The 25,662-nt window shown below is 37.0% G+C and overlaps 1 protein-coding gene and 1 pseudogene across 1 annotated transcript in view; one reads left to right on the top strand and one right to left on the bottom strand.

The window, feature by feature from the left end:
• The window catches only part of MYO3A (myosin IIIA), a 286,656-nt gene extending 261,523 nt beyond the window's left edge, over positions 1 to 25,133 (bottom strand). Inside the window, exons 1-2 of the mRNA XM_006139727.2 lie at positions 24,962 to 25,133; positions 17,457 to 17,591 (exon numbers count right to left, since the gene is read on the bottom strand). Of these exons, the coding sequence (XP_006139789.1) occupies positions 17,457 to 17,591; positions 24,962 to 25,129 (303 nt within the window). The 5' untranslated portion in view covers positions 25,130 to 25,133. The remainder of the gene's footprint in view (positions 1 to 17,456; positions 17,592 to 24,961) is intronic.
• LOC114007743 (uncharacterized) lies at positions 8,305 to 8,340 on the top strand (annotated as a pseudogene).
• Positions 25,134 to 25,662: the final 529 nt, after the last annotated feature.

The following is a 25,662-nucleotide window of genomic DNA, read 5'->3' as shown; positions in this document are numbered from 1 at the left end:
CACGCGCCCTATACCAAAACACCCTAAAAAAAAAAAAAAAAAAAAAAAAAGGTCTCTGTTCTGTTGTGATCCTCCTAGCTCAGCCTTTCCCGAGGAGTTGAGGAGTTGGGCCTTCAGGCATGCACCATCAGGCCAGCTTTAAGTTTGACCCAGAATTGAACCTTGGCCTCCCATGTGGTCTGAACCTGTGGGGCAGCATCTTACCAGCATGTGCCACTGTGGCTGGGCCTGTAAAATCCTTTCTTGGCTAATTTGAGTATGGTTTCTCTCTTGCCACTAATAAGTGATATTTAATTAAAAACAAAACAAACAAACAAAAAACAATACACATTTAGAAACCAGAGGCCTGGGAGTAACAAATAAACAAGCTTGATAAAATTGTAAACATAGTAACACCGATGTCAGACAGAGCTCTCTACTCCTCTCATCCCAATTATCACCAGAGACTCCTGGTGATATTTTGGGCAGAAGGCCTCATTCTCTCTCTGGAAGTATAGTAAGCTAGGGAACACGAGAAAGGGGAAATGTATCTCTTTTTGCTTCTGTTTTGTAAAGGACATGTACCTATAATTTTTAACCTGCTAATATTAAAAGAACTTAATCACTGACCTTGACCCTCCTGTTTGACTTTTCCCAATCCCTCCTGTACTCTACAATGCAGGGAATTTATTTCTCTGACTATTGCCTAGAACAAGTAACTCAATTTTCAGATAAGAAAATTTTCTGAATGAAACTTCAAGTAGAGTTAGGTTAAGATGGAAAAAAACAGAGGATGGGGTGAATATAACAAACATAGAAGTTATTAAACAGACCATAGCTATAAATATCAATATACAATGTATTTTGTCACTGAAAATCTTCCTAAAGAATCTCTAAATAAGATCATACCATGAACTCTCTAACTCTTCATTTACAATTAGTGAAATTTCAAATATGGACTTGAATGAAATTTACTTTTGCTCGACTAGTAAAAATGCCTTCCTTATATAAAGAAAAGTACAAGATAATATTAAAACAGAAAGATACATTTGTATTTAGTGAATATAAAAAATTAAAATACATAAAATGACATGTAAATAGTTTTTAATTAGGTAGGAGATCTCAAAAAATGAAAATGACCTTATGTTTCCCTTTTAAAGTAATTGCATCCAGGTAAATGAATTATGTCATATTTAGCATACAGAATTTTTAAATCAAGATAGACTAAAAGGGGAATTTATAATAGGAAACTGAAGAACCCTTAATATAGCTTTGCAACACAATGCTAAAATAGACCCTTAATGTCCTTTAATTGAACAAAATTGAAGTATAATTTTCCTAAACCGCAGCTACACTAATTAAATAATGGAGTAGCACTGAAAATGAATTTTCTATCCCTGCTGTGGCCAAACATTAAAAACAAAAACACAAAAGACAAAAACAATCTAAATCAAAAGGCATAATATTCTATAAACAAATTATTGCAACTAACTTGAAAAAACAGTCTGTTTCAGTTCTCTAAATGTATTGTCTTTACTTTGTTAAAGAAAGAATATGAAACTTTTACTAAAATTTCTTAAAAAGGGTGGTTAATTTCTGTGATTAGCACTTCTAACTTTTACTGTTTTTTTCAATTGTTTCTGTTTATTGTAGGAATGTCCTTAGCTTAGTCTGGCCATGTCCTGCATGAAGCTATAAAAGTAGAAACCCTTATTATCATTTTAATTTAATTTGTTTTTCTCTTAGTTTTTTACATTCAATGACTGTATATATTTACAACATAGAATATGAATTTTTCAGTATGAATACACTGTATATTTGTCCAGTTAAGGTTATTACATTAATACTGTCATCAATAAAAACCCTTATTTTTCTTTTCTTTTTCTTTTTTTTGGAGAGTTTTTTTTTTTTTTTTTTTGGCTATAGGGCGTGTGCGCTCACCAGAAAGACAGAGACAGAGAGACAGAAAGCAAGAGATTACCTGATTACCCCCCAAGGGGGGATCCCACACTGCAATCCCTTCTCCTCCTTTCTCCTCTCGGGATCTTGGGCATGCACGTACATGTGCCCTGTGTGAGTTTAAGGCACTGAGTCCGGGACTCGAACCATGGTCGACTACATGGGAGTCCAGCGACATAGCTATTATGCTAACTGCTGGTCCCAAGAAACCCTTATTTTCTAACACTCATTCTAGTTCATACTATGCTCATTGTATAAAAGTGTTATCAATATTTATGCCTAAGTCCTTTTGAAGACACTAATCTTTAGCAAATACCTTTAAGTGAAACTCCTGGATCATGTGGTCAGCATACGTGCAATATTAGAAGACACTGCCATGTTTCCACAGGAACTATACCATGTTAAACGTCATAAACAATGTGTGAAAGTTCAATTTGCTCCACAACTTCACCAGTACTTGGTATTACCAATCTTTTTAATTTTGACCATTTTGTGGGGGTGAATACTTAGTATCTCATTGTGGTTTAATTTAAGCTTCCCTAATGACTAACAATGTCAAACATAATTTAAATATATGCTTTTGTAAAGCATCCAAAATATCTGCTCACTTATTTTTGAGTTGGGTTAATACACTTTATTCAGTAAAATTTACATTATTCCTAGTGTGCTGAGAGTGTTTATCACATATGAATGTTAAATTTTGATGTAGGTTTATTCTGACTCTTTTCACTTTGATTCTGTTAATGCAAGTATGATAGCACAGTAAATTCCTAATTTTTTTTTTATTCAGTATAGGCAGGTGTTCTCAATTGAGAGTGACAGAGAGGGAGAGAAAGTGAGAATGCACCCCTCCTCCACTGGGGAATGAACACACAATAATCTCTTCTTCACTCTCTTCCTGGAATTTTGGACATACACACACATAAATGCCTGGCATGTTTTTCAAACTGCCAGGTCTGAGACTCAAATCCCGGCATCAGCCAAATGGGATCCAGCCGCCTAGCTACTACACCACCTGGCTGGCCGATTTTCTGGTGTTTTAATAAACAAACTATGTTCCTAGAATAAATCCCATTCAGTCATAATGTATCAACATTTTTATATATTGATCACTTTAATTTTCAATATTTTGTGAAGGGTTTTTGAATATACAGCTGATCCTTGAACAACATAGCTTTGAACTTTCTATCTACTTATACACAGATATATATTTTTTATTTTGGAGAGATTTTTGCTATAGAGTGACTGTGTTCACTAGAGAGACAGAGAGACAGAAAGTGAGTAATCACCACTCAGGGGGTATAGCCACGACACAGTCCCTTCTCTTCCATTCTCTTGGGATTTTGGGCACACACACACACACACACACACACATGGGCCTGGTGTGAGTTTTAAGTTGCTGGGCTCGGGACTTGAACTGCAGTCAATTATGTGGGAGTCCAACGATGTAACACAGATTCTTCAAAATAAGTACTGCAGGGCTAGCAGGTGGCGTAGTGGTTAAAGTGCTGGACTCCCATAAGGCCAACCATGGTTTGAGTCCTGAAACTGGTAGCTTGGTCTCTCACTTGCTCTCTCTTGCACGCACATGCCCTGTAGTGAATTTAAAAAAGAATACTAAAGATTTAAAAGTTAAATAAATAATTTTTAAAAAAATAAGTACTGTGGCCAACAGGTGGTATGGTGGTTAGGGCTCTGGACTCCCATATAGCTGACCGCAGTTCGAGTCCTAGACCTAGCAATTTGCTTTCTCACTTTCCCTTTCTCTCTTGCTCTCTGTCTGTCTGACTCTGGTCAAACTGAAAATAATGATAATAATGTTAAATAAATGATTATTTTAAATGTTTTTTTTTTTGAGAGGTTTTTGCTATAAGGTGCGTCCGCTCAACAGACAGACAGGGAGAGACAGAGAGACAGAAAGCAAGAAATCACTCCCCCAGGGGGGATGGCCACGCTGCAATCCCTTCTCCATTCTCCTCTCGGGATCTTGGGCATGCACGCACACACGCCCGGCGTGAGTTTTAAGCCACCGGGTCTGAGACAAGAACCGCAGTCAACTACGTGGGAGTCCAGCAACATAGCCATTATGCTAACTGCTGGTCCCTAAAATGTTTTTTAAAATGTACTGTAAATATACTTTCTCACAGTTTTCTTAATAACATTTTCTTTCTTCTAGTTTACTTTATTGTAAGAATACAGTATATATACACATAACATACAAAAACATGTTAATCAACTGTTTATGTTACTGGTAAGGCTTCAGTCAATGGGGGGTTACTAGAAAAGTTTTGGAAGGAGTCAGAAGTAATATGGAAAGTTTTGACTGTGCTGGTATCCCTACTCCTGCATTGCTCAAGGAGAAACTGAGCAATGGAATGTAGACTGAAGTTTTCTTGCAACGTCTTCGTCTTCCTTTGTCAATGTAATGCTAGGCTCATAAAACAAGCCAGTAATAATAATTCTTTCTTTCTCAAACAGTTCATAGCATTCTGGTTTCCAGAATTCTGGTATGAAGAACTCATGAATTCATTCACCAGTGAAACAATCATAGCTGGTGAAAATTAGAAAATAAACAACCATTTGCAATAGAAGTTGTCATAGTGCATATAGCAAAGAAACATTCATAATCATGATGTAATCTCAGTAAGAAAAGCAAGAGTAGGGGCCATTGAACCACTCTCTCCCCCCACATCCCTAACCAGCTCAGTGTGACAAAAGCTCTACTCTGATTGGCTATTACTACAGTTCCCAATCAAGGGCTACAATATTCTCCTGGGGGGGGGGAGCAGACCACTAGCATTTCTCCACACTCTGTAACTCAAGGTGGCAGAACTGAAAATTCAAAGAGAATACAAGAGGCTCCTTTACTCCACACAATTCCCATTTACAGGGTGAAGCCTCTAACCTAAGTGTGGCACACTGAGAATCATGAAGTCCCAATCACTCTCACCCCTGCTTGTTCATATAGCAGAGGTCCCAGGCCAGAAGAGGGAAGCTGAGTCCAGTGGTAACTCCATGATCCAGACCTGTGCTTGTGAAGGAGAGTGTCACTCTAAGAGATGTAATTACCTGTTCCTTCAGTGAGCTCCAGAGCAGTGTCTCAAGAGATTTCACCCAGAATGAGAGGTGGGTCACAAGAACAGAGAACTTCAAAACTCTCTCCAGTGTTCTGACTTTATCTGAGAGACAGTATGGGAAATTCAAGCCTAAGAGTATTCTTAAAGAAATTTTGATAAGTAAGGAGGCTGGTAATTCCATGATGGCAACAAACAAACCATAGACCTGCTAATTTAGCAAAGAGAATCAAAGAAAGAGATAAAAGAACCCTCCTGGGGTCACCAGAAACCTCAAAAACTAGCCACAAAAAACACTTCTGCAAGGAGGCCTAAATTTCATGGGATAAGATTGTGAAGCAAATCATACCCCAGAACATTGCTGTAAACAATAGTGGAATTATGAGCCCACAGTTCAAATCTCAACCTCAGCAGCTTGCCAAACACCAGGCGCATGCACATGTGTGCTAAAATCCTGACAAGATGGAGAAATGGAGAAGGGATTGTGGCATGACTACACTTTATTACGGGGTATTTCTCCCTTTCTCTTCTCCTTGTCTCTCTCTGATAAGCATATGTGCTCTCTGGCAGTTTACAAACAGTCACAGAATCAGCTATCAATGGAGCCTAATGGCTGGATGTGACACCAACAGAGGTAGACAGCTTAATAGGAAGATCAGGGGAAGAGGCAGTCAGAAGAATGTCCTGTTAAAATGACTGTCATTCCAGGATAACTGCACTTACGTCCAAGGCTGTGCTTTCTGAGGAGCAACATCAGAGGCTTCATATCATGGGGGAGACATACTTCATTAAAGTAGGCCAGACAAGTTACTAAAATAAGCAAACAGTAAGCATTTCTCCCAACACACAGAGGGCTTAGAACCAGAAATCCTACAATATATTAAACGTATCATCTAATATGTCCAGTTTTTAACAAAAAAAGAAGACAACGAAACAGAAAAATGTCACCAACACATGAAAAGCAGGTAATTGAAACTGCCTATAAGAGGGCCCAGATACTGAACTTATCAAAAATGTCAAAGAAAGAATTGCAAATATGTTCAAAGAACTAAAGAGAATCACATTAAATAAACAAAGGAAGATGTGATGGTCACACCAGAACTCATAAAAATGAACCAAATGAAAACTATGCAGTTGGAAAAAAAAACAATACAGGGAATGAAAATTCACTGGATGCATTCAATAATAGATGTGCACTGGCAGAAGAAAAAGTCAGGAAACCTAAAGATAACAGATAAAGATTATGAAATATGAAGAAAGGAGACAAGAAAGAATAAGCATATGTAAAAGTCTCACAGAAATGTAAGCCAAACAGCATACATATAATGGAAATACCACTAAAGGAGAATAAATAGCAGGAAACATTTTGGAGGAAATAATGGCTGAAACCTCCCACATCTAACAAAAATGTTAACCTAGGGCCAGCTCTATAGCACAAAGGTTAGGCTCTGCATGGAGAAAGTCAGATCCCACATGGCCAACAAGGGTTTAAGCCCCAGTCTCATCAGCTTGAAAAACACACCAGATAAATACACACATGCCCAGGGTCTTGATGTAGTGGATAATTGAAAGAAGGAGGATTGTGGCATGATCATGACTGTTGAGGCCCTCCCCTCTCTCTTTCTGTCTCTCAAGCACATTTAACTTCTGCCATAAAAAATCAACCTATATATCCAATAAGCTCAATGAACTCAACACACAAATGCGATCAACACAAAAATCCAGTCAGTTCCGGAATAGTAAACATACTGAAAGTGTAAGGAAAGAGGAACATTTTGAAAGTACAAGGGGAATAAATAAATTATTATATACGCAAGAAACCTATGATTAACAGCCACTTCTCATCAGAAACAGAGGACAGGAAGCGAAGGGATGATATGTTCAAGGGATTCAAGGAAGAAAAAAAAAAACTGCCCACTAAAACTCATATCCAGAAAAACTATCTTTTAAAAAATGAGGGGGAAATACAGACATATCTAGGTACCCTTTTCATTTTTGTGTCTGTTGAAGAATTTTTTTGCTCCCTTTCTCCCACTCTGTATTATCCACCCTCTCCTATACTGTCTTCAGTATCCATAGTTGCCCTTCCTGCTGTTGCATCTTCCAATCTTTCAGTTTCTGCCACAGAGTGCATTGTCTGCATGATATACCTTTTTCTATCTTGCAAGAGGGCACATGTACTCACCAGCAAGAGAGAAAGACAGAAAGGGAGAGGAGAAAGACACGCCCCCCACACACACATACACCCTGGGGCATGGTCATGTTGCAATCTCTTCTCCATTGCTCTCTCCTTTCAGGATTCTGGGCATGCACGTGCATGTCCAGCTTGTTAGCCATATGGAGTCCAGTTGCTTTATCCACCAGGCGGTAGAGCTGACTCATCTGTCTCTTGACTTTCAATCTATTTCCTCTACGTCCTTATATTGAAAGTATGTTTGTGGTTAGGTCTTACGTTTCATCCAGTTTGATAATTTCTGTCCTTAAATTATTGTAGAGTCCAGATCATTTCCGTGTAATGAATTTATAAATGTGGCTGGGTTTAAGTCTACCTCTTGTTTCCTATTGCATTTGTCTTATTTGTTGTTTGCTTTTTTACTATTTGCCTACTCACTTTTGGGTTCAATATTTTCAGTATTCCATTTCATCCTCTAGTAACCATACTATCTCATTTTATATTTTAGTGGCTGGGTGAGGGGTTTTTACATTCTTTCTTTACTTACTACCAATTTTAGTGGCTGCTTAAGGGTTTGTAACATGCTTCCTTAACTTACTACAATCAATAGGAAAATAAGATATCACTTCACATATAATGTAAGACACTTCAAACTGTACACTTTGCATTTTCTTCTCCTGTCCCTTAGTTATTATTGTCATATATTTTAGTTCTGCATATGTTACAAGCCAACCATATATGGTTGTAATTGTGGCCTTAAAAGGTGATTTTTCAGGTTTAGATTCTGAATTGACCTAGAACACACTAGGCACATGCACACCTGAGATTCTGACTAGCTGGAGGCTGGGGAGAAAGGATCAGGCCATGACAAGATGCTGTCAGAGCATCTCTCTCTCTTTCTCTCTCATGTGAACGCACACATGCTTTCTCATGAAATAAATGAGTAAATACATTTTTTGAAAAGTGATTTTTCTTTTAAAGAGAAAAAAATATACAAGCAGAAGTTTCATATTTACCTTCATATTTACCCTTATATTTACCAGGGATCGTGTTTATTTGTTTTTTACTGGTCTCAATCTGCACCTGGAATTCTTTTCTTTCCCATTGAAAAATGTATTTGAGTGTTACAACTCTTTTAGAATTTGTCTTGCAGATTTTCTGGGGATTTTTTGTTTTTTCTTTTTTTTTTTTTTTTTTTTTTTTTTTTTCCCACAAAGCTCCCCACCAACAACAAAAAGAAAAAAAAAAAAGAAAAAAAATGTATTTGACCTTCTTGCCTTCCTTTTTTCCTTTCTTTATATTTTTATCTTTCTTCTCCCTTCCCTTCCCTTTTTTTTCTTCCTTTCCCTTCCCTTTCCTCTCCCTTCTTTTCCTTATAGAAAGTGTGTGTGTGTGTGTGTGTGTGAGTGTGTGTGTGTGTGTGTGTGTGTGTAAGAGAGAGAAGGACAGAGAAAGAGAAATCACCCTGCACAGGGTTTTGTCATACTGTAATCTCATCTCACCAGTCCTCCAGTTCCTCAGGATTCTAGACACCTGCACACATGCGGTGTTTTTTGGGCCAGCTGAGAATCTGAACCACAATCGCCACATTTTCCACTGCACAGCAGTGGCTGGACCTCTTTGACATTTTTTATAGAGTGGATCCTTTGTGATAAACTATTACTTTTTCATTTGATGAAAATGTTTGTGTTTATTTTGCCTTCATTTATGAATAATATTTTCACTGGTTACAGAATTCTAAGTTGAGAGCACTTTTCTTTTCAATGACTCAATGATGTAATGCATCTGATGACAAATAAATGGTCAATCTTATCTATGACCCTATGTAGTAAAGTATTTTTTTCTTTTGCTGCCTTTATAAATACTTCATTATTATTTTATACCATTTTAATTATGACATATCTTGTGTACATTTCTTTGTTTATCATACTTGATTTTTTGAACTTCTTAGACCTACAGCTTTTTAGTGTTTATTGAATTTAGAAAAAATTCAGACACTATTAACTATTGTATCATGAATCTTCATCCCCCGGCATCCTTAGCTCACAATGACACAAACATTAGGATACTAGATAATGTCTCACAGGTCATTGAGGTTTTGTTGATGGTGGTGGTTTTTCCTTCCCCAGTCTTTTTAAATTTTTTTATGATTGGGCCACAGCTGGAACAGCTTCAGTGTTCCTTTCTTCAAGACCATTGATCTTTTCTCCCACACGTTAACCTGCTATTTAGCTCAATGATTAAAATTAAAACTTGCTGTGCATTTTTCACCATAGATATTGTATTTTCAGCTTTAAAAGTTCTAATTACTATTCTTACAGTTGCCATTTCAGCATTATACTTGTTTTCCTTCAAATCCTTGAATGTATTTATAACTGTTATTTCCAACATCTATGTGATCTCAGGGTCCGGGTTAAATTGTACTACTCCATTTTTTCTGATAGTAATTTGCTGTACCTTGCATCTTCTCATTTCTAGTAATTTAATATCAAAGCTGGACAGGGTTAGTATCACATTATTGAATATCTAAATTTTGCTGTCTTCAGTTAATGAGTGTTGAATTTCGTTGGGGCACGTGGTTAATTTACTTGTAGTCCAACTTGAACCTTTCAAGTAACTCCTATTTTAGGGCTAATTTAACTCTTCTTATAATATGTAACCTTTTTAGGGGTTTTTACTAAATGCCTCAGGTGTTCAGTGAAGTTTCCCCATTTCAGTTGGTTATAATTTAGTTATCTCTCACTCCTACACAAACTAGGATAGTTATATAGCTCTACAGTAATTTTTCCAGTAATTTTCTTTTGCCCAACTACCTGAAGTGTTACTCTACACACATACAGCTTGACTTTCACCAAAAACCTGTATGTACTTATTTAGATTAGGTAGAAAACCTTTACGTAGATTTATATTGATAGAGCTTTTTTTCTTGCACAGCTCCCTCTTTGCAAATACCAGCAACCTTTCCCTTTCCAATCTTTTCGGTTCAACAAGATTGCTTTGACCTCCTTGGGAATGCCCTCCTTGTGCCTCTGATCAGGAAATCACCTCTAAGAATAAAGATGAGGCCTCTAGAGAGGTCACTTCAATTCCTTTCTCAATGTCATAGTTTTAGGCGCTCTCTTGTCCAATGTTTGAAAAGTGGTTTTTTTTTTAAATATATATTTGGCCTAGTTTTCTAGTTGCGTGTGGTAAAATAGCATGTTATGCCTGTACTGTATGACTAGAAGCACAAGTCCTAGAATTTTTTTATTCACACTGAAATTTGAGAACCTCTGACAATATTATTATTTAAGCTTTCCTTAAGTAAGAATCACCTTAGTACCTGTTTTTAAAAATACAGTTTCCAAAATCCCATTTTTGGAGTTTTTGTTTCTGTGGGTCCAAGATAGTACAATTTTATAATCAGAGTAGGTTGAAGGATTCTTCAAACAATAAAGATATTAAAAATGTTCCTGGGTAGCAGATAAAAGATTTTCTTCAACTGTATTTTTCATAAAATGTCTTTTCTTTCATTATCTATTGGGTTGTCAGAAAAGTCATGGCCTATTTTTTTTTTTATGTTTTTCTATGCAAAAATGGATCATGACTTTTCCAATATATATTGTATATTGGAAAATAACATATATATTTATATGGGTATTGAAAAGTAACATATATATTTATATTCTTCATAGTACTAATAAAATGTATAATTCATTTTGTTTATTTTGTTTTAGATTATCTTATAATTTAGCATATATTAGCCTATATGCTCTGTGATGACACAGTTTGTGTTGTTTTCTTTTGATTTCTCAGAACCTACCAACATAGATGGTGCAAAGTAAGCGATTGTTCGTTATGTAATAAACGAATGACTGGATACACGTAAGTTCTGTAAACTCATGCATGTACATACATACACATACAAAATGACAGAGGTCATCTTTTCACATGGTATGGAAGCTATCTCTTCAATGTATGACATGCTTGACTTCATTTTAATAAAATACATTAACATATCAGATTCTGGGAACCAATAAAATACTGATAAGATATTAATGAAAACTAGCATCATCATCTAAAAGTGTTTTCTATAAGGCAAAATTTTCACATTTGTATAAACTAATGTATAAACTAGAAAAAGTACTTTTTTAGGTAATATTGATATATAATTGACTCATTTAAGCAGGTAGGTTCATATACTTTGGAAATTGTATACAATTATGTAACCACTAAGTTGGGATATAGAACAGTTCACTTATGCTACATTATTTTAAAATCCTAAGAAAACACCATCACACATTGGTAATATCAACAAGAAATCTACAGCAGCAACAACAAAAACTTAGAAGAAATATTTCAATGCATATAATTAAACTATTAATTTATCAACTAGTAATACATCTCTGATCACCTTATATTTATTCCCCTGAAGTAATACTATGAACTTGCTCTCTATTCGGAGAATGATTCTGTAAGCACCAAAGTACTGTTAGGGAAGAAAGACATATAAGAATTATATATATAATATTTATATATCTCCTAGTTAGGAGGACTACATTTAGACTGTTTTTCCATCTTGCTCTTTACACAAAAAATAAAATGAAATGACTCTGGGTAATTGGCTGCCTGTTCTGTTGCCAGTACACCAAGTAACAGCCTTTTATATGAGAGCTGGGAACGACTGTTCCAGCCCCAAGAACATGAAAGGAATCATGTCACTCTGCTACTCCACTGCAATTGTTAACTGTCAACGGGAGGAAGGAAAAAGCTGTAATATCAGAGGGACTCAGAAGCCCAGCTGCCTACTCCTGTCCTGCATCGCCTGACCTCTCCCACATACACAAGTCTGCAATGGCTTTGTGCTCCTCCTGTGTACATTACCTCCAGGGTAGTGACATTAAAGGATTAACAGCTGAACAGATAGCACATGTTCACGTGAACTCATCTTCTTTCTATCATCCTATGTTTCCTTTCCTCATGACAGGCCTTATATGACTTATTAAACATAAGTATAAAAGCAGAATAACCAATAAGGCATGACATACGAAGGTAGCATTTATGTCGATGAAAACCACTGTGATGACCTAAAATGTGCATGTGAGAGGCTTTATGACTATTTACTGAATTTTTGTGCTTTCAAATACCACCTGTAATTGCCAGTCTTTGCTCTCCTGAAAGGGATATAATTTTAAAGAGAAAAATTGCTATAATTGGAAAGCAATGAGAGAAAGCAATGTCACTATTAAGAATGAACAAATCAGGCCCAATTCAGATGAATAATAGAATGCAGTCTGTAGCACCACCGTGAAAGGAGCAATTACAGCTAAGATTGGATTATGAGGGAAGGAGCCTTTTAACAGAAAGATGTCCTTAATCTGAATTCCCGTTCCATTACAGCTACAGTCACACTAAGCAAAAGCTCCTGAGAGAGGAGTCCATACTTAAAATGTGGTTGTTCGCCCAACTAAGAAGTGAAAAATTATAGTTAAATCTCACGTTTCCCCTTTGTGTTCATCAGTAACAAATGTTTCATTCAAATCTGATTTAGCTCAATTTCAACTCTGAATTTTTTGTCTCCTGGGTGAGGTGAGAAGTATACACAAAAACATAATCCACCCCTCACCTCGTCAGGTCCCCCCATCCTCAAGACTAACCCTTAAAAGCAGGTGGTAGGCTTTAAAGGAAGAACAAAGTCAAAAGGGGTATCGATCTCTCACTATACAAGTTACACAACAGATATGGTGGCAAGTAATAGATTTCAAATTAGGCATAAGTAAAAACCAACAAAAACACTGGTTCTTGGGGTTAGCAAATAGTGTGGTGGTGAAGGTGTTGGATTCCCACATGGGTGACCATGGTTAAAGTCCTGGACCTGCTGACTTGAAAATCATGCCAGGCATTTGTGTGTGTGTGTGTATGTGTGTGTGTGTGCATGCCCAAAAATCCCAAGAGGAGACTAGAGGAGAAGGGGTTGTAGCATGGTCATCCACAGGGAGGGGAAGTGACTTCTCACTTTTCCTTTCTTTGTCTCTCGATCTGTCTGTCTGTCTGTCTCTGGCAAGTGCATGTGCCCTACGGCAAAAACCTAAACAAACAAATAAACACTGGTTCTTCCTTTATGCCTACAGCATTAGGAGAACCTAAATGTTAAGTGACAATATAAATCCCCACAGAGATGGTTCTATGGCCTGGTGGTTAAGGGAACTGGGTCCTACATGGTCAACTGCATGGCCTGAATCTTGGCTCCAGTGGCTTGAGGAACATGCTGGATATGCACACACATGCATGTGTCCAAACTCTTGACAGGATGGAGAAATGGAGGAGAAGGAATTGTGGCATGAACACATCCCATTAGAGGGTACCTTTTCCATCTCCCCCTTCTCTGTATTTCTCTCTCTTTCTGTATCTCTGTAGGTTTCCTCTGGTGAGGACACACATCCTCTGGCAAAATATAGAAAAAAATTTAAAAAATCCCAGGACCAGCAGTTAGTGTAATGGCTGTGTCGCTGGACTCCCACGTAGTCGACCACAGTTCGAGTTCCGGACCTGATGGCTTAGAACTCACACCAGGCGCATGTGCATCCGTGCCCAAGATCCCAAGAGAAGAATGGAGGAGAATGGATTGCGGCGTGGCCATTCCCCCTGGGGAGTGATTTCTCGCTTTCTGTCTCTCTGTCTGGCGAGGGCACGGCCCCTGTAGCAAAAACCTTTCCCCCCCCCAAAAAAAAGAAAGAAAAAGAAAAATCCCCATAGATGCTCTGTACAACATCATATTGGTTCCCACAGCAAGAAACCTCCTGCTCCTTCTCTTACCAGGTAGTTTCATTGAAATGTGTAACTGGAATTTCAGAGGACCTGCAGTTAGTGCTCTTTTAGTAAACCTGGACAACATTTAGAGTCTAAAAATGAGCCTACAGACAATTAAGAAGAACATAATTCCTAAACAGAAGCTTTTATGTCATTCATGTGCAAAAACTTATAGAACAATAAAATCAAGGGAAAATTCAGGAAAGAAAAACTGTATTGAGAAGTACATAAAATCATTGAAAAATCATGACTAGAGAAAATAGGTTGCTCACCAGTATCTGGGAAAATATTACTTCTAGGATTCCAATTCTGGATTGAAACATGAATAAAATGACTTTTCATAGTAGAAGTCGAGAGTTTGTCTAGGCTGGTGTAGCCTTACCCACTCGCCAGATTACAGAGGGTCATCAGTCTGCTCAGACACACACGCGGCCTCCAGCATACACCTCCTTTGTGTATATTCACATAGGAGACTCACAGGATTAGCATGACTCTCTGGTAACATCAGAGCCCTCTCTGGCCACTCTTTTGGTTTCCTCATGCAAAATAATTGATTTGGGCTTTATTACAATAAAAGGTATAATTAGCAGTCATTTTGTAGTACACAGTACTGATGCCAGAAGCCAATTTTCTGAAAGTGCCTCTAAAGCAGCACCTGCACCATTCATGTTTATAAATCAGGTAATTGTACATCTAGACATTTCTGTGTAAATGCAATTAGTTTAATTTACATATGCAAATCAGCTCTTACATCAATTTGCCAACTTCTTGCTTTCTTTCCCCTCTGCTTTGTAAGTTTGACTAGTTCAGATTTTTGATATACCATTTATTATACCACATTTGTTACTTTTCTCAAGCATTTAGGAATATTTCCAATATCTCAATTTGATAATAAAATATGAGGACAAATTTTAAAGAAGTTTACGAAATTAGGATTCTACACATTCAGTATATCAGGACACAACGTCCCTTGTACTGAAGTTCCAAAACTATGTTCCCAAACTATTTTAACTCATCATTTCGCTTTCTCAAAAATATTGAACTATGATCAGAGTGTCCAAGTCTCTTATAACCTGAAGTGATAATATTAAGAAAAGCTGGTAAAATTAAAATAGAGATTTATCCAAGAAGCTTTTTTTTTCTTTTTTAGGAGAGGTTTTTGCTATAGGGCACATGTGCTTGCCGGAAAGACAGAGACAGAGAGACAGAAAGCGAGAAATAGCCTCCTTAGGGGGGATGGCCATGCCGCAATCCCTTCTCCTCCATTCTCCTCTAGGGATCTTGGGCACACACATACACGCACCCAGCATGAGTTTAAGCCACCAGGTTCAGGACTTGAACTGTGGTTGACTATATGGGAGTCCAGCAACAAAGCCATTATGCCATCTGCTGGTCTCGATTTATCCTAGAAACTTAAAAGACAACTGATCTTATTCAATATTTTGAATATCTGGGCAAAAATTTCCTCTTGTTTCCTTGCCCAAGTAAGACTACATTAGACAGTATATCTGAATCTCCATTTAAAAGCTAATCTGTCAATGGCTCTACCTCGAAGAAAAATTAAACAGGTATTATGAAAAATGTTTTGAAAGATATACACACAAAATTATTCAACCCCATCTCAACCATGTGCACAGCATTGGATCACAATGATATAAACACAGATATCAATTCTTTAAAATCCTCCATTAACATAAGGCAAAATGGTTTAAGTTCATAATATATATTCCATTAGTTGGGTAATGAAGGATAGATGAGTAAAAGTTAGCTTTGTTTTAATATGTGATTTCACTAAAAATATAAATCTATCTCAAACTGGAAAAAATAATGCTGAATCATAAACTATTTTTAAAGAACATAAAGGATTATTTAGCAAGTTTTTAACTTTGTAAAATGTAATATAAGAGAATTTCAAAAAGTTTATGGAAAGTGGAACTAAAGTATGAGTTTATTTTGGTGCCCCTAACATTGGAATCCAAGCAGGGTTTTTTTTTTTGGTTTTTTTTTTTTGTTTTTTGAGAGGTTTTTGCTATAGGGTGTATGCGCTCACCAGACAGAGAGAAACAGAGAGGCAGAATTCAAGAAATCACCCCCTGGTGGGATGGCCATGCTGCAATCCCTTCTCCTCCATTCTCCTCTTGGGATCTTGGGCATGCACGCACACGTGCCTGGGGTGAGTTTAAGTCACAGGGATTTGAACCACAGTCGACTAGATGGGAGTCCAGTGACATAGCCATTACGCTAACTGCTGGTCCCATGATATATTTTTCTGTTTTTCTATGCAAAAAAAATGTGTCTCAACTTTTTGGACCACCCAGTAAATGAATGTCCTCTTATTCATGATTCTCCATTGAAATGCTAGTAAGTAACTAAAAAAGTTTAACCCACAAAAAAAAAAGAAAAAAAAAAGATATAAAAAGGGACAGCAGTAGACAAGAGAGTTGAACAAAAATTTGAAATATGGAAGCAGATAAGCAAGTGGTAACTGATATGGCAAAGCTACAAACTAACACACTTCACACTTGGAGAGGCTATTTTTGAAGTCCCCTGACAGGTTAACCCAGACAGTGTTAATAATAGTGCCGCTGGAGCTTCAGCGAAAAGGGACAAAAACCAAAACACTTGACACTCCCTTATTCCACATATGAAGTATCTGAGAAGGCAGGTTTTCCAGTTTCCCTTTGGCAATTTATTCAGTATCAACACTATTTTTAGTAATTTTTCTTCAGTAAACGTAAATACTTTGTTTTTGTAGTTTAAGTAATTAGCGTTCAATAAGGACAGAAAAAGAAAATCACAGCTCAAATGAGGGCCTACTTGACATTATTCATATGAGTACTGTGACAGAGAATCTTGGTTTCATGGTAAAGAAACAAAACATAGATGAATAAATAATATTACAATGGAATCTCTTTTGAACTTGTTTTTCTGCAGAAATAAGAAGCACGGTTTCTTTAGCCTTTTATGATGATGTGATTTCCTTCAAATCTTTAATAGTTTTGTTTGTGGATTTTCTTTACTTATTTCTGATGTGTATTTTTTTTTTTTGGAATAGTTTTTGCTATAGGGCATGCTTGCCAGAAAGACAGAGAGAGACAGAGAGACAGAAAGCAAGAAATCACCCCCCCACACATGGGGGAATGACACACCACAATCCTTTCTCCTCCATTCTCCTCTCAGGATCTTGGGCATGAACGCACATGCACCCAGCGTTGAGTTTAAGCCACTGGGTCCGGGACTTGAACCACAGTTGACTACATGGGAGTCCAGCAACACAGCCATTAGGCCAACTGCTGGTCCCAATTTCTGATTGTATCTTAAGATGTCAAGGCCAGAACTGGGCACAACATTCTACTGAGGACAAGTCCAGTCAGTAACAAACTAGAAATACTGGTTTATGATGTCGATGTTACTTAAATATTAAGTCATTCTAAGATCACACTGCAAATGTCCACCCAAGCAAATAATGCTGAATCACTTACCTCAAGAACCAACCACAGCTTATCTCCATTTATTTTGTCCTTCTTAAAGTAAATCCCATAAAATTTGACCACATTAGGGTGGTCAGACAGTGCTTTTAAGATGTTATACTCTGCTTCAATCTCTTCATCAATATCCTAGTTTCAAAAACGATAAGGAAAGCTATGAGAAAAACATGAATATCAGAGAAACACATTATAGACTACCAAATATAGAATTTAATTTTGTCAAGCCGTGATCATAACAATTTTTACTGTCCTATTCACTATATAGTGACATTTTTCATTGCATTAAGGAAAGAGACTGATTTTGAGTTAATCAAATGCATCTCAAGTTGTATTAACTTCATTGAATAAAAAAGATAAATAAAGTACTATTTTTTGTGTGTAATAGGAAAGAAACATATATAGGGAACTATTCCAGATAATTCTGCTTTTTTTGTTTTGTTTTCTTGGTTTACCATAGGGCATGTGCACTCACTGACATGTGTGAGAGAAAGAGAAAGAGAGAGAGAGAGACAGAGAAATCAACCCCCAAAGGGGATGGCCATGCCACAATGCCTCCTCCATTTTATTTTTGGGATTTTTTTTTAAAACGTTTTTCCATAGGGTGCATGTGCTGGAGAGAGAGAGAGAGACAGAGACATAGAGAGAAGGTAAGTGAGAAATCCTCCCATGGCAGGGGGGGGGTGGTGGTGATGGAGCACCATGCCATAATTCCTTCTTCTCTATTTTCCCCTTGGGATTTTGGGCACATATGCATAAGTACCTGGCATGATTTTTCAAGTTGACGGGCCAGGACTCGAACCACAGTTAGCCATGTGGCAGTCAGCCATGTGGGAGTCAGCACCTTAATCACTATGCCGCCTGCTGGCTCGCTCCCACTCCTTTGGGGATTTGGGGCACGCATGCACATGTGTGTTTTGCAAGCTGTCAGGTCAGATTGGAACCTTGAAATTGCCCCTAGAGGATCCAGCTGCCTTAACTTCCATACCACCTGATGGCAGATTTTGCTTTCTTTGTATTATTACGTTTGCTACAATTAGGAAAACCATTGATTTGAAATTAAAACATTTAGAATTAGAAAGATGGTTCACTCTGTTTTTTGGGGATACAGAATATTTGGAAGCTACCAAAAACGAATCACATAAGTGATAAATCCCACTTCACACAAAACAATAAAATACAGTTACATTATGAAACATAATTATATTATATATATTATGAAAGATAGTTAATTGAAGGCTCATTAACTAGAACAGTACTATTTTATCAATAAAAATGAAAGATACCAACTTAATCATGTTTCTAGAAAAATCATATCTACATGAAACATTTTACAGAGCAATAGAATGAATGAAAGGAAAGACACTTTCAAAAATTAATTTCCTGCAACTCCAAAGCTGATTTCGTGAGATGAAGGTCACACTGGAGCTTGTGAGTCTGATTGTTCCTACATCCCTGGGTTCTGGGGTCCCTGCACACCTGAGGGTCCCGCCCCACCCCACCCACCACATGTAAACTCTGGGGCCACACCAGGAGCGCAATGGCCACTTCCTTTGGAGGGACTAAAAATAAAGATTTTCTGCTGAGACTTCTCCCTCCAGATTCATTTCTAATGGGAAAGGCGCAAACCCAGGCACATCCTCAGATGGATACTGAACTTGAGCTATGAAATATTCCTTGCTAGGGACTAAAAATGAAGATTTTTCTGCTGAAACTTCTCCCTCCAGATTCTTTTCTAGTGGCCTCTATGCACTAAGTGTCTAGACAGGTCCAAGTGAACAAGATCAAACATCTGAATACAATTAGAGTCATAATATTCCTCTATTCCCACTGAATCTGATGCACAAAGAGTGAAAATAGAACAGAAGAGAGATTGCAGATCACCTTCTCTTGCATGACTCTGAATGCTCATATTAAACTTCAAGAATTAGGAAGATATGCACCATCCATCAGTTGACTAGAAATCACCTCAGTGTCACAAGGAATATAGGAAAGCAAGAAAATACCTCTCTTTAGGGGAAAGAATAACTCCTCTTCGTCCTCAGACAGTACGATGAAACTCATGAAAATGTCAGATAAAGAATTTAGAATATTCATAGTTACAAAGCTAACATAGATGGAAGAGAAGAGAGACAATGAACTGCAGAAGTGGCAGGAGAAAAGAGTTGATGAGTTCCAGGAGGTGAGGAAATTCTTACAAGATCTAAAAGAGGAAATACACACTATGAAAAAGAATCAATGGACCCGTTAGAGATGAAGGCTATAATACAGGAAGTCAAAACATCCTTTAAAAGTATTAAAAGCAGGAGATCAGCAGTTGGCATAATGGTTACGTTGCTGAACTCCCATGTAGTTGACCACAGTTCGAGTCCCGGACTTGGTGGCTTAAACTCACACCGCAAATGTGTGCATGCATGCCCAAGATCCCAAGAGGAGAATGGAGAAGGGGCTGCAGCGTGGCCATCGCCCCAGGGGTGATTTCTCGCTTTCTGTCTCTCTGTCTCTGTCTTTCTGGCAAGTACACATGCCCTATAGCAAAAACCTCTCAAAAAAAAAAGTATTAAAAACAGATTAGATCATACAGAAAACTGAATCTCAGATGTAGAAGGTAGAATTGCTGGCCTAGAAAAATCCACCACAAAGACTGAGAAAATTGCCCCCCAAAAATAAGCATAATATAGAGAAATACTAGATACCATCAAACGTCCAAACATCTGGATAATTGGTATCCCAGAAGGTAAAGAGACTCATAAGGGCATTGATAATCTATTCCATAAAATCCTGCAAGAAAACTTTTCAAACCTAGAGAGGCATTCAAAGATCCAGACCCAAGAAATACAAAGGACCCCACATAGAATCAACCCAAGAAGATCTTCTCCAAGACACATTATAGCCAGATTGACCAAAACCACAGACAAAGACTAGATACTAAGATTGGCAAGAGAGAAACATCAAGTTACTACCTACAAAGGATATCCCATCAGGCTAACAGCAGATCTCTCATCAGAAATAATGCAAGTAAGGAAAGAATGGGAAAGCATATTCATAGTGTTAAGGGAGAAACAATTACAACCAAGAATATTGTACCTGGCAAGATTATCCTTCACATGGGAAGAAAAGACAAAAATATTCTCATATAAACAAAACAAACTTGAAAGAATTTACCAACACGAGACCAGCTCTCCAAGAAGTTCTCAAGGGAGTGCTATACCAGGAAAATTAAATACGAACACATAGAAATAAGAGTTCAAAAGCTAAGAAAATGACCAGCTTAATCATAGGGACAAGTCTGGAGTTGAATATTATATCCCAGAATTTAATTGGGAAGATCGAGTCACAACAGAAGATAGATTAAGTACACGAGACTGAACTGGTGAAATAGCATTTTATGACTTTTCACTAAAACATTACTGATTTTCTTCTAGGCTTTGTTTTTTAGTTTTAAGGATTTTTGTCTTGTCTTGAGCTGCCAATAGGTTCATGTATCTACTACTTCAACAGAATCCCAACCTGTTTCTTGGCTTTAAGTTTTAAGCAAAGTTCCTTAGCATTTCTTTGATTTATTAAAGCTAAAACTGCTTTTCTTGAAATTAAAAAAAATATTAAAAATACCTATTTAATGACTGTAGTAAGCTATATAGCATCAGCTAGGTGCTATCTTATAGTATGTTCATTCTACTCAGAGTTTGATGCCTAAAGTCAGGCATGTATTCACCAGTATGTATATACCAGCTGGACTTGCTATTGAAACTAGTTAGATTATTTAGGATATTTTGTGAATCAATAAATGTAGTGAGGGGGAAGGAATGGAAAACAACTGTAGACACCTGGGATAGTGTGGGAGGAAGGTGGGAAATGGCAGAGAATGAGAAATAGGGGGGAAATACACACACACACACACACACACACACACACACACACGAAACTAGAAATGGAAAATTATTGACAATAACATGTTTGATTAAGCCACTATGCAATATATTCTGGATGAGAAATCACATTCTGTATGCTGTGATGATGCTCAGTGAATAAATGTAAATTAATTACTTAAAAATTAAAAAAATTAAAAATTAAATTTTGAAATCTAACCTTTGTAAAATGCTTGGATGCATTTAAATTTATTAATTATAATCTCTTGGTTATATCTTTATTCGACTTGAGACATGATAAATAAAGAATAAATAGGGACCAGAAGATGGTATAATGCTTATGTTGCTGGAGTTCCACTTAGTCGACCACAGTTCAAGTCCTGAACCTGGCAGCTTGAAACTCATGCCAGGCATGTGTGCGTGTGTGCCCCAAATCCTGAAAGGATAATAGAGGAGAAGGGATTGAGGAATGGCCATCTCCTTGAGCGGTAATTTCTTGCTTTTTGTCTCCATCTTTCTCTGTCTCTGTGGTGAGTGCACATGCCATATAACAAAAATCTCTCTCTAAAAAAAAGAATAAATAAATAAATAGTTCTTAGGAAAACACTGTATGTATTGTGGCAAGAATAAAAGCAAAAGAATAAAATGAGTTCCACAGTTATGAAATCAGTATTTCACCAAATATGTTTTATAATGTTTGTAGATAGACCATACAGACATGAATAAGTTATAAAAGAATAGTGAGTGGTTACATGCATAATAAGCCATTTGTCCTTTCTTCTTGGGTCTAGACAATGGGACCAGGCTGAAGTCCTTTTTCTTGCTGCCATGAACCCCAATCCCTAACAGCAAAGTTTAGAAGAAGAAGGCATATAGTCACTTTGGTATAATTTAACTCATGTCTTTCTTCCCTCAGTGTAAATGGCAAGAATTTTTTTTTTTTGGAGAGGTTTTTGCTATAGGGTGCGTGCACTCTCCAGAAAGACAGAGACAGAGAGACAGAAAGTGAGAAATCACCCACTGGGAAGATGGTCACAGCACAATCCTTTCTCCTCCATTCTCCTCTCGGGATCTTGGGCACGCACGCACATGCACCCAGCGTTGAGTTTAAGCCACTGGGTCCGGGACTCAAACCACAGTCGACTACATGGGAGTCCAGTGACATAGCCATTATGCCAACTGCTGGTTCCAGATGGCAAGAAATTTCTAAGGGACGAAATGGGAAGACATTCCACATCAGTTAAGCCTGGGCATAGTGCTTCTCATTTTTCTCCTCAGGTATATCTAGTTTATTACAAAAACTAAAAACTTCCCTTCCCCTTTTCCTTTGTTCAAAATAATTTAGAACAGTATAGTTTCAATAGGTTAGCAGAAATAAACTCTCAATAACAACAACAAAAAGAGCAACCCTAAGATGAATAGAGGTCCAAAGGTCTTTTGCTTTGTCCTGTAGTTGTTGGTGGATGACTCGTGACAAGCACTTGATGCATTTCATCATTCTCATCATGTGATCTTCCCATGATGTGTGCAAGTGTCTCATAATTGAAGAAGTTGCTCTCAATAGTAATTTGAGGACTATGTTGTTACTGAGCTCATTCTGACTTACCCACTTGCTATCAGAGGGTTTAGTATTTCCCAATAGCTGTAAGATATTATAAAATTGCAAGCTCTCATTCCTGGAAAACAGAATCTTGGCAATCTCCTCATGCTCTTAAGGACAGAGAAAAGACTTGGCAGTTCTCTATCACAACTGCTACCCCCCAAAAAGTAATGGGGTGTAGTACCTCATTGGATGTCACTCGAGCAGAGAGAGACTAGCAGTACTAAACATTATGTTTGTTTCAACACAATGAGGATCCTCACTCTCTTTATAAATCAACATTTCTACTTTGAAAACAGTTAAGTACTCTTAAAAACTGATTTCCCTTCTCTGAAAGAAGTGTAATTAAAAATAAAAATTCTGGGCCAGTTGTTGGTAAAGTGGTTAAGATGGCTGTATCTTACATGGCCGATTGGGACCTGGCAGCTTGAAAAACACACCAGGCATATGTATGTGTGTGTGTGCCCAAAATTTTGAGAAGAGAATGAAGATAGGATTGTAACATGACCATTTCTCCATCCCCCCCTGTGGGTGTGTGTGTGGTTTCTTATTTTGTCTCTCTCTCGGAAGAGAATGAAGATAGGATTGTAGCATGACCATTTCTCCATCCCCCCTGGGGGGGTGTGTGTGGTTTCTTATTTTGTCTCTCTCTCTCTCTCTGTGTGTCTTTTTCTTAGATTTCTCTGATCCCTATAGCAAGAACTTAAAACAAAAACAAAAACAAAAAACCTTTAGTTTAGCATAGAGAGATTCTTCCTGAAGTCTAAATAAATGCAGAAAGAACAAAAGATCTGGTTAGGATGATTATTTAAGGTGACTTTTAGGTCTACGAGTTTGCATTTTTATAATTTTTTGAAATATAATGTTGAATCAAATGCTGAAATGTTGAGAACTGTATTTATTTATGTGTTTACGCATGTATTCATTCACTTATCAAGCTTATTATGCTTTATTATATAAGTTAATTAAGCACATAAACCAGGAAAATCTGAAATGTAGACTTTTTTCTTTCTTTTAAATAATGCTTCTTGACAGAAAAAGAACCAATAATTAAAGTGAATCAACAACCCTTGGAATGAGAGAATATATTTGCAATATATGCCTCAGACAAGGGACTGATAAGCAAAATATACAGGGAACTCAAACAACTTACCTGAAAAAAATATATAATAGACAATTAAAAGATGGACAAGTGGGGTGAACAGACAACTCTCTAAGGAAGAGATATGAATAGTCAGAAAGCATATGAAAATGATCAACATCCTTATCATAAGGGATATGCAAACCAAAATCATAATAAGATACCACTTAACCCCAGTCAGAATGGCTAATATGAAAAAACAAAGGATGATAAGTGCTGGTGAGGCTTGGGTGAAAAGGGAACACTCCTACATTGTTGGTGGGAATGTAAACTAGTACAGACGCTATGGAGAACAATATGGAGATTCCTCAAAGATCTACAGATAGAATTACCATATGATCCAGAAATTCCATTCATGGGTATCTACCGAAAGGACAGTGTGGAAGGAGGGTGGAAAGTGGGGGAGACTGAGCGGGAGGGAATCAAGAAGAAAAAGAAAGAAGCAAAACATAAGGGACACAGAAATGGAAAATTATCGGTTGATAATATGTATGGTAATATCTTTGACTGACCCAGTATACAGTATATTCAGGATGGGCAAATTAATTTGGAATGCTATAATAATACACAGTGATTGAATGTATATATATTATATACATTTATATATGTATACACACACATATATACATTATATATATATTCTTCTCCTCTTGGGATTTTGGATATATACACACATACATTCCTGGTGTGATTTTTCAAGTTACCAGATTTGGGACTCAAACTGAGGTTGGCCATGTGGGGATCCAGTGCCTTAACCACCATGGCACCTACTGGTCCCCAAATTATGACTTTTTAGAATGACATTATGATGATTAAACAAGACACAGGCTTTAACTGTTTAATACAAATAAAAACAAAGGTTAATTAGGGGGAAAGAAACAATGTGACTTACATGAATAGGATCCAGAATTTTGACTGCTGCTTTTTGGCCATTTTTCTTATTTAATACTTTAAAAACTTTCCCGTAAGTTCCTTTGCCAATTGTTTCAGTAATTTCCCATGTATCAGAAGGATCAGGAAAATTATCAAAGATGATTGTTTTTCCAATTAATGGAAACATCTTGATGGTTTAATTCACTGGAGAGAAAAAGTACAGTTTCATCTATATTTGGGGATATTAAAATGACACACATATACTCATGGGAAATTATCTAATATTTTCACTGATATGATAGAAAATATACAACAGTAACTAAATGTACTTTAGAGACACAGAAAAAATTTAATTTCAATTCTTCACAAAGAAATTAATATGAATTTAGTAATATTTTGTAGGCAGAGCTTTATTTTTACATTAATATAGCCACATATTAATTGCTATTTATTCTTTTCAGATTAAAGTGAGATACATGTTTATATCATTTTGATTTACTTTTTTATACTGTTATTACAATGAATCAAAGAACTTTAGAACGAACTTCAGAGATGTTAAAATTCAACTTTCATTTAAGCAAAACCCATACTTCATAAGTCACTGTGTTTTATGTCACTTTCCTATGTAAAACCCAATAATGGGTTCTCTCTATTGCTTTTTTTTTTTTTGGGCTTTGCCATAGGGCATGTGCGCTCATTAGAGAGAGACAGAGAAAGGGA

The sequence above is a fragment of the Tupaia chinensis genome, unplaced genomic scaffold, assembly GCF_000334495.1.
Source record: "Tupaia chinensis unplaced genomic scaffold, TupChi_1.0 Scaffold000001_1, whole genome shotgun sequence".
In the NCBI taxonomy this organism is placed as follows: domain Eukaryota; kingdom Metazoa; phylum Chordata; class Mammalia; order Scandentia; family Tupaiidae; genus Tupaia; species Tupaia belangeri.
Note: the sequence above shows the minus strand (reverse complement) of the source record. Positions and strands in the feature narration are given on the sequence as shown.